Genomic DNA, 10,501 nt, shown 5'->3' on the forward strand with positions numbered 1-10,501 from the left:
TTCTCTCCAAGGTTTGCACTGTTGCACTAATTTTTGTTACATGCCCAATTATTTTATTTAGCTTTTTATTCCAAAATGAAAAAACATATGAAATGCTGTCATGCATTTTACAAAGTGAGTTTGTTCACATGTAATCAGGTGTGTGTGCGTGTCTAGGAGCAAATTTCACCCGTACATCAGAAACAGGAAACTCAGTCTAGACTCATTTAACCCTCTGCAACATTCTGTTCACTTCTGTTATAATCAAGTCATCTTTCCCTCATATAATGACAACCAACTTATTTACATGTCAATTGTTGACCCACTAAGTTGACAGGATAACATGGGCTGAATATTTACGCACACCCCACTTTTCAGTTATTTATTTGTAACAAATGTTTGGAATCATGTATGATTTTCGTTCCACTTCTCATGTTTACACCACTTTGTGTTGGTCGTTCATGTGGAATTCCAATAAAATTGATTCATGTTTGTGGCTGTAATGTGACAAAATGTGGAAAAGTTTGAATACTTTTGCAAGCCATTGTATGTCAAATAAAAATGACATTTAGCTTCTTTTGTGCGACAATTCACTTTAAAGTCATGACATGACAGTTAAAATAAAATAAAAAGTGAGCTTTTATAGCAGCAAATCAATTTGTATATTTTTATTTTTTATTATTATTTTTATTTTTAGGCTGTTGCATTTACTAATTGGTGGTTAAACTAAATAAATTTAAAATTTAAATTTCACGGTGCAAGTTGAATCTGTCCAGGTGTATGTGTGTGTGTTTGTGTGTGTGTGTGTGTGTGTGTGTGTGTGTGTGTGTGTGTGTGTGTGTCCTCAGTGAACTGTATCAGTCTCTGCAGTATCTTCCAGCTGCAGCAGTCAGTTCAGTTTCTGTTCAGTCTGACTGAGGGAGGTTTTTGTACGACTGTTTTTCACTGTGTGAACACAAGCTGACTGCCAGGCCAGTGAAAACTCTGACAGTAATAAACTGCTGCATCTTCAGCCTGGACTCCACTGATGGTCAGAGTGAAGTCAGAGTTTGATCCACTGCCTGTAAAACGATCTGGAATCCCTGATTCTAGAGTGCTAGCATAGTAAATGAGACGTTTAGGAACTCCTTCATCTTTCTGTTGGTACCAGGCTAAACGGTTGTTGCCATGAACATTCTGACTGGTCGTACACTTGATGCTCACAGTTCCTCCCACAGCAGAGCTCACTGCTCCAGGCTGAGTCACTGTATATTGTCCTCTGGACTCTGAGGACACAGAGACAAAAACATAAAGCAGCTTCATGGTTTTGTGGGCTTCATTTCAGAGGGACAGATGTTGATAGAGGAGAGGAGTTTGATTCTCTGGACTTTACCTGTGAAGCAGCAGCAGAGGAGAGTCCAGATGAGGACGCAGATCAAAGTCATGTTTTTGATGAGGAGGATTTCTGTGGCTTCTGTTGTGATGAAGGACAGCTGTCAGTCATCCAGTGTTCAACTCTCAGGACTATAAACTCTCCCAGAGCACTGGAGCATGGTGCTGCTGATGCAAAGTGCCTCTCTATGGAAATCATCTGACCAAGTTTAGAGGCACAATGTGAAAAAGTAAAGGTCTGGACTTCACCATTTGTTTTTACAACATTCTGTACCCCACGTAGATCCTGATGGGTTTGAAGAACTACTAATTGATTATATTTAAAATAAGTTCAATGTCAATGTTAAGATTTTGCTGTAGGACACCATTCAGATGGGTGTGATCCTAAATTAAATATGGTTCGAACAGCATGATACAACATGATTTCCTCCAGTACCATCCACCTCCAACATATATTACAGTTTCTCTCAGTCGCTTTGGTGCAGTTTCAAATCAGTGATGCTTTTCCCCAATCAAATTAGCCTTTCTCATTGTTTTTATACACACATACACACTGCTGTTGTTTCTACACTAATAAAGGGATTTGTTACTTCGTTGATCCACAACTCACAGCTCACAACTGTCATGATCGGCTGTGTCCAGGCAGGAATTGGACCCAAACGCAAACTCACTGGAAACAGGTCTGAACTCAAAATGGCAGCTTTTATTGCTGAACAGAAAACTCCACAAAACCTAAACTGGGAAGAATCTAACAAAACACACACAGCATGAGGAAGATCACGGCACTGTAGTAATCAATCAATCAATCAATCAATCAATCAATCAATCAATCAATCAATCAATCAATCAATCAATCAATCTTTATTTATAAAGCACTTTTCATACAGAAATGTAGCACAAAGTGCTTTACATGGTTAAAAGCAGCACACCCCGCCCTCCAACTCACTCCCCACACTCTCATTAACATAAACGATCATGGATACATACATACCCCCCCCACACACACACACACGCACACTTAAAGCGTAAAATTGGGCTGGGCACACATGAGCCAGGTGAGGAAACACTATCACAGGGAGCCGTCTGCACCGGGAGCCGGTCACAGACCGCAGCCTCCAGGCTGGGCACACAGCAGGAGGGAGGCAAAGAAGCCCCCCAGCCAGGCTGAGGATGTGTCGATAATGTGAACAGAACACACATATAGTTTAATGAGTATTATTTTGCTTTTCTCCATTTCACCAGTTTTGTAAGGTTAAACAAATACAAAAAAACATCAGATTTGATTTTTGTTTCTGAAAACATTTTTTAACTTCTCATTAGCTGTCACAGTCCGGGTGAGCTGCTGGTAAATTTCCACTAAGTCCATGTTCTCCTGTGTCTGCCCCTGGGCAGAGCCGTCATCTCCTCACATGGAGCCAATCTGCTCAAGATATTTAAGACCAGCGTTGCCGTCTCTTCACTGCTAGTTTGCCAACTTACCCTCGGTGGTAACAGGCTACCATGCTTCATGCTCCTTGCCCAAGTCTATGCACTCGGCCATACTCACTGCAGTTTCATGCTCCGTCTCCTGGGAAGGATTTCAATATCACACCTGCTGCCCTCTTCCCACTGCTTCTCACAGGATCCCTTGGAGCTCAGGTCAGCCCATCTTAAATCTATTCAGCTCACCTGGACCTTCACCTACTCCCCTCAAAGTACCACCAACTCCACCTGCAACATAAGCCATACTCCTCTTTAAAATTCAGTCACACCTGGAGAAGTCTGTGAACCCACTAACCCCCTTTTCCTCTCTCCCTCTTGATCACCACGCCACCTTAGGCCACCACGCTACGTTTTCTTGTCATGAATCCCACGTCAAGTATAACTCTGTGTTTTTGTGCCAAATACAGATTTGTGTAAAGCAAACTCAACCGTCTCCACAGGTGGTCCAGCACTTGAGTCCAGTTTCGTACAGGCCTTTGGCCCCTTGTGACATTAGGCCTACATTTTTTGCAGTACTCTTTCCAAAGTAGGTAAGGTTTTGAGAAAAATAACAAAACAAAAAAAACCTGAAGTGTCTTTTGCATAGATGAGTCTGTGTGGTGAAAAAGGCCTTACATATTTTGAGAGCTGCATTAAGAGTGGTGAGAATGACGTTCCTGATGTAAGACTTTCACCAAAGCAACTGAGAAAAGCAGTGATGGGGAAACATTTACTGAAGTTCATTTAACTGTTCACGAATAAATGTAAGTGAAGTCGTTTGAAAACGTGTGTGTGTGAGAAACATGTCAAAAGTAAACCAAAGCAACACATGGTGATAAAACCCGAATCGAATCGTAATGTTTACCAGTTAGAAGCCTTCACAGTTAGAACAGCACAGAGCACAGTCTTCTCTACCTGGAAGGAATTTTCAAAACTTCCTAAAACACCATTATTTGTAGACAGAATTCCAAAATAGAAATAAAAACTCATTTAAAAAAAACCCTGTATGTGTAGGCAGGGTCTTAACAATGGACATATTCCTTCGGAAATTAAAAAAAAAAAAATTATAGAAAAAAATGCTGGTACACTTTCCAGAACTTAATATTTTTGTGAAATTCAAAACATAACTACATGAATCTGAAGTGTTTTTGAAGCGTTTTAGGCTGAGAATTAGTTTCAGTGTTTAGAGTTGTGAAAAAATAAGTGCCAGGTTTCAAGAGATGTTTTCACATGTGGAAAGCTGTAAAATCTACATTTTGAAATCATATTCTTTAAATATTGTTGTAATGGGCTTTATTTGTTTTAATTACACTATTATAATATTATTAAATGATACAAACAATGAATGATTTTGTTGAGTTTGTTTGTTTCAGAGTCAGAGAGCCGTGTCTCTCTACAGTCAGAGGTTTTTGTACGGCGGCTCAATGAGTTTGTATCACTGTGGTACACGTTCGGTGGAGGAACCAGACTGGATGTTGGAAGTAAGTCAGTCTTAGAGCTTTTTATTTTTAATGTAATTTTCTTTTCTTTTCTTTGATTTAATATGAAAGGCTAGGAAACTTTTTGTGTAACTGATTAATTATTTTATTCATAAATTTTGTCCTAAGAAACAAAGTCAGCTTTGGAAATGAATATTCAGACACTCAGGACAATTTCCAATGAAAATCTGGGATGTTTCATAGTATTAATTATTATTTCTAGTTCTGATGATAAAGTTGTATTTTGAGGGCTTGTAGGTTTAGTTCAGTCTGACAGAGTCAGAGAGCCGTGTCTCTCTACAGTCAGAGGTTTTTGTACGGCGGCTCAATGAGTTTGTATCACTGTGGTTGACTTTTGGTGGAGGAACCAGGCTGGATGTTGGAAGTAAGTTAATTAAACTGTGTTTGTTATTAAATATTGTATCATTTTATTTAATAATTATTTGTTAGACTGCTTAGATGAGACAAAAGTATTTTTTTTATTTAAAATAATTTCGTTTTTGATGTTTGTCCTTTTTACTGGACTAATTCAGATGAGCTCTGCGAGTTTCTCTTGTTTAATCTACATTTCTGTCACAGTAAAATATATGTAGACAAGAGTAAACTTCATCATCTTATGATTAGTTTGTAAATTTCCACCACATCAGCTGCTGTTTGGATGAGTTAAAGTTTGCTTTCTGATGTTTTTATCGTGTCAGATGTTTCAGATTTAGTTTGAAATCATGTGAGCTGTTCAATAACATTTCAAATCTATATGAATGAGTAGCTGCTCTGTGCTTGTGTCCACTCATTTCTTCAGTCGTCCATGATTTAGACTTCTAATCACTTTAAAGCCAAACTTCTGCTGTAAATGTTTCCACATCTGCTTCTTTTATTTCCAGTGTAGTTTGAACATATTTCAGGTCAAACTGTGTGATGATTCTCTCTGTGCTGATATGCATGAGAGGTTTCTTAAAGGGAAGTGAAACAATGTGTGAGTGAATGACTGGTGGAGCAGAAAAAACACCTGACAGAAACTTCTTAACGGAGAAATTCAAATTGTGGTTCCTGTCCTCTAAGCTGATTGGTGTTTCCTAGGTGATACCCGCCCCGCCCTGAAGGTGCTGGGTCCCTCCAGTGCAGAGCTGGACCAGGGGAAGGCCACGCTCATGTGTGTGGCCAACAAGGGCTTCCCCTCAGACTGGACTCTGTCCTGGAAGACGAGCGACAGCAGTGGCAGCAGCAGCATCAGAGGGGAGGAGAGCAGGACTCCTGGAGTGCTGCAGAATGACGGCCTCTACAGCTGGAGCAGCACCCTGACGCTCACTGCAGACCAGTGGGAGAAGGTGGGCTCTGTGACCTGTGAGGCCACCCAGGGCTCCCAGACTCTGGTCTCAGAGATACTGAGGAGAGACCAGTGTTCCCAGTCCTGATGTCAATCACTGAGTCTTTCATGTTGATTTTCTTCTGTCTCTTTGTTTCTTTGTGTTTGCAGATTTAAAAAATAAACTCATTAAATAGTCATATTTTCATCTCATAATGACAACAATCATAGCAACAATCTCCTCTAGTTTCATCCTTTTGTGTCTGTTGTAAAGCTGATATTTCAAACTCTTAAAAGAATAAAAATGTAACGAGAAAACATGTTCTTTGACTCTGAGTTTAATAAATGCACATTAAAAAATTAAGATTTTGTAATATTTGTAAAACCAGACCAAAATAAAAATGTAAACAGACACATCGAGTGTAATGTGCAGTGAAAATGGTTAAATATATTTTTTAATCCACATATTAAATATTTCTCTATAAGATGTTGAGGTCATATCAACCATAGATTATCTGTGTGCTCTTCATAATTTCTAGTCTCAAAGCTGTTTTATGATCTACATTTTAATCTGATCTAAAACCTAATAAGTAAAATTAAAGAGCAAGATGTCATCTGTATGTTTAAACAGAAATCATTTAAATCAAGTTTAAGTGAAGATTTACTGACGTTTGATTAATAAACTATTTGGCAGTGAAACTGTGATGAAGCACCAAAGCAGAGAAGAGTCTAGAAGCTGGTGGTGGCAGAGATGAAGCAGGTGGAGACTTAGTTGAGGATCCCTAATTGTCAGGATGAGGTGGAGATCAGGAGTCTGAGATTTAAAGCACACAAAACAGAGGCTGAGTAACTCACAGAAGGCAGCGAGACAATAACTGGACTCAAATAATGAGGACAGAATTGAGCTTGACAGTGGTCATAAGACTTTGTTGTTATACCATCTCTTACCGTATATTACTAATCTCCATTTGCACTATTTGCTTATTTGCACTACTCTGCCTGGTTTACACTCATGGTCATTTATCCTTACTTGAATATTGTATATTGTATATTGCATAGCTTTCTTGTTATATGTAAAATTGTATTGTATTTATTTAAATTTTTATTTTTAATTATTTTATTTGCATTTTTTAATCTAGGGTTTGAGAGTAACGAAATTTCTATTCTCTGTATGTCCTGTACATGTGGCAGAATTGACAAATAAAGTTGCATGACTGACTCACTTAAGAACAGACTAACAGAACAAACACAGGAATGCAGGCAGATGAGAGACTACAGGTCTGCTTCAATCAACTTATATAGAAGTTAATCTCTTCTAGTCTTTACAGCAAAATGAGAGAAACTCACTTCACTAAACCTCTTTAAAAAAGACAAAGTCCACAGTCTGTCAGGATGATCACATCTTATTTTCAGTGGTTTCAGATTTTGGTGGGACTTTATATTAATGTCACACTTTTAAGCATTAGTAAGATATTATTTTAAAGAGAAACATTTTATTTCTTTGTTCTGTCTACATTAATACTTTGGAAACTGACTAAATAACTTTATGTTTTTACAACAGTAACAGTGATTCGTTTATTTTGGAAATGTCCAAATGAGGCTAAATCTTCACTGAACACATTCCCTACAAACACTGTTATAACAGCCTGCTTGATTTGTTAATCAGCAGAATATTAGAATATTATAGACACTAGTTGTGATGTGACTACAATGATTTTCTGGATTTGTGTGATGAAGGACTGCAGCTGAGCTCCACAGAAGGATCAGTTAAATATTTAACAGCTTACAAATAGAAAAGAGCTGCTCATCAGTGCAGAAACACTGACAACAGCATTTGTATTGTTAATAACAGCTTGTTATATTTTACCTTCCAGTTACGTCTTTTTATCTGAACTCTCAGTTTCTCTAAAGTCTATTTTCTCTCTCTGTAGTAGGTCGAGCCTCTCTCTGGACAGACTGTCCATTGTTATAAATGTAGAAACTAAGAATGAGTCAGACTGGTGGACTACAGAGAACATCAGTCATCTAAAAATAATGTTAATGTGTTAAAAATCTGAAGCCAGTGTTGTGTCCGTATTCTGTGACTCATTAAACATTTATGTTTTTATTCGGGGACATCACTTTTTTTTTCATGTTACTAACAACGTATTCAATAAATTTATGAACGTTAAACTGTGAGTGCACACAAATGAAATTTCACAGTAAATATTAAAGTAATCGTTCCTCCCAGTCTTTTAGTTTGTTCTGCAGCTGTTGCTTCAGATCAGTTCCTCTTCAGCTGAGAGGTTTTTGTACAACAGATTTTCACTGTGTGAACGGGAAGCTGTAACCCTGCTGACAGTAATAAACTCCTGCATCTTCAGCCTGAACTCCACTGATGGTCAAAGTGAAGTCAGTCCCAGATCCACTTCCACTGAAACGATCAGAAACTCCAGACTGACGGCTTGTTGCATAATAAACGAGCAGTTTAGGAGCTTCAGGGGGTTTCTGAAGATACCAGTGGAGGTAGTTACTCATACTTGAACTGGCTTTACATCTGATAGAGACAGTCTGTCCTAGAACAGCAGACTGAGCTTTAGGAGACTGAGTCAGGATGATTTCTGCTGATGAACCTGAAAACATGAAAATGAGAAGAAGAGTTATTGAGAAAACCCCAGTTTAAAGAAAGATGATGAATATCCAAACATTTGAGGATCATTTCTCCAAAATGGAGAACAGATGGAAGAAGGTCAGTGCTGCTGGTTTCAGAGTTTCTCCATCATAGCAGAACATCATTGTGGTGAACCTGGCTGCATGCTGAAGCAAAGTTTTCACAGAGAGTCTCACCCTGAACAAGGAGCCCCAGGGTGGCCAGCAGTAGAGTCAGTGACATCATCATTGTGCTGCTGGTGTGTGAGTGGCTCTGAAAGGCCTGGACAGCCACTGATCAACACTGGCCTCTTAACAGCTGTGAGCAGAGAGGCAGGACACATATGCAAACACACAGAGTCAGTCAGCTGCAGCTGTCCTCTGCTGAATAATTAAATCATTCATGACATCTAGTGGAGAGATAAATTTGAATTAAAAAAAAAAGGAAAATGTGAAATAATTCAAATATGAATTGTAATACAAATAAATATAGACATGCATGGATTTAAGACGGGCCTTAAGTTTGAACAAAGACAGAGACTCAACAATGTTAAATCAAAAGCTGTAAGATGGACTGGAAGAGTTCATGGAGTCAGGGGCAATCTTTTGAGACAGACTCAGATTTCTGAACATTTTGCCTTGAACATCCTGTTTTTGCTGGTTTAAATTTCTGCAACAAAAAGGCAGTTTGCTTGTGTTTGAGATTTAGATCCTACCACATTTCTTTGCCATGTTTATGTCTCTTCAGGTTGAATCCTTTTCCCCCTGTTGCTATTTTCTATCAATGATTGCAACTTCTTCTGTTTAACAGTCATATATATAAATCATATCCTCCAATGAGCGGAGGCCTGTGTGCCAAAATAAATACTATGCTTTTCAGTTCTTCAACGGGGCTTACCACTTTTACCACGTTCGGCTGGACTCCAAACGTGATATTAAAGTGAAAAATGGGAGTGATCTGTTTACTGTTCATGTTCTGTCACAGCACATAGAAGATTCATTTATTGCCATTTCACAGTGTGACCTGTGAGGCCACCCAGGGCTCCCACACCTCATTATTCAGCTCCACTCTTGCTTTTTGTTTGTTTCATGCTTTAAGACCATTAAATTTTCCTATTTTTAAACACTTTGTACTTTAAAAAAAGATCTCTCTCTCTGTCTGTCTGTCTTTCTCTCGCTCCCTCTATACATATATATATATATGGCAACAAACATCCACGGATACATCAGTAAGATGGCCCCAACCGACCCCGTGCTCAGCAGTGAATACCTCAGGCAGCAGAAACCCAAGAAAGAAGAGGAAGAGGAGGCACCATCGTGGAAGGACAGGCCCCTGCACAGTATGTACCACCGGCAGAGAGAGGAAGTGGCTGATATCCAGAAATCCTACCAGCGGCTGGACAAAGCTGGACTGAAAGACAGCACAGAGGCACTAATCATGGCAGCACAGGAACAAGCTCTGAGCATAAGATCCGTAGAGGCTGGGGTCTATCACACCAGGCAAGACCCCAGGTGGAGGCTGTGTAAAGATGCCCCAGAGACAATCCAGCACATAACAGCAGGGTGCAAGATGCTAGCAGGCAGGGCATACATGGAACGCCATAACCAAGTGGCCGGCATAGTATACAGAAACACCTGTCCCAAGTATGGCCTGGAAGTCCTGAGGTCAAAATGGGAGACGCCCCCAAGGGTGGTGAGAATCGTTGAGTGCGAGAGGAACTGACCTGAAAGATAGGATCATGGCCAAGCTTGAAACCTGGACCCCCCGTAGCCGGTTACCAAGATTACGTGAAGTACCCTCAGAAGGTCTGCTAGATGATGTTAATGCAGCACTACGGACAATACCTACAACCACGATTACCGACACTAACATTAAATTACTAAATTACCGACCAACCTGTGCACTGCCTGGATTGATTACAAGAAGGCCTATGACACTAGAGGCCAACTCCAAGCCCATAGCACAAGTCGCCATCAAGTGCGGGATCTACCAAGGAGATGCTCTGTCCCCACAGCAGTGGGGACAGCAGTGCTGTTCTGCATAGGCCTGAACCCCCTCAGTGAGATCATTGACAAGACTGGCTACGGATACTGGCTACGGAACGGAGCAGTTGTCAGCCACCTCCTGTACATGGATGACATCAAGCTGTATGCCAAGAGTGAACGAGACATGGATTCACTGATCCACACCACCAGGCTATACAGCAATGACATTGGAGAAGACACTGGAGAAGTGTAGTCGGATGGTAACGAAGAGAGGGAAGGTAGCCAGAACTGAGGG

The 10,501-nt window shown here is 39.9% G+C and overlaps 2 pseudogenes and 1 gene segment (V, D, J or C); 1 reads left to right on the top strand and 2 right to left on the bottom strand.

The window, feature by feature from the left end:
• Positions 1-921: 921 nt before the first annotated feature.
• Positions 922-3,076, bottom strand: LOC146363521 (Ig kappa chain V region 3547 pseudogene; annotated as a pseudogene).
• Positions 3,077-4,156: 1,080 nt separating this feature from the next.
• Positions 4,157-5,912, top strand: LOC146363522 (Ig kappa-b4 chain C region pseudogene; annotated as a pseudogene). The gene is made up of 2 exons (XR_014799207.1): positions 4,157-4,292; positions 5,367-5,912. The product of XR_014799207.1 is annotated as an Ig kappa-b4 chain C region pseudogene (transcript).
• A 1,874-nt stretch (positions 5,913-7,786) lies between these two features.
• LOC146363523 (immunoglobulin kappa variable 1-39-like) lies at positions 7,787-8,556 on the bottom strand. The segment is given in 2 exon segments: positions 7,787-8,204; positions 8,419-8,556. Coding segments are annotated over 2 exon segments (360 nt in total).
• Positions 8,557-10,501: the final 1,945 nt, after the last annotated feature.

This window comes from Perissodus microlepis, chromosome 22 (genome assembly GCF_051167445.1).
Source record: "Perissodus microlepis isolate ML-2025 ecotype Zambia chromosome 22, ASM5116744v1, whole genome shotgun sequence".
NCBI lineage: Eukaryota > Metazoa > Chordata > Actinopteri > Cichliformes > Cichlidae > Perissodus > Perissodus microlepis.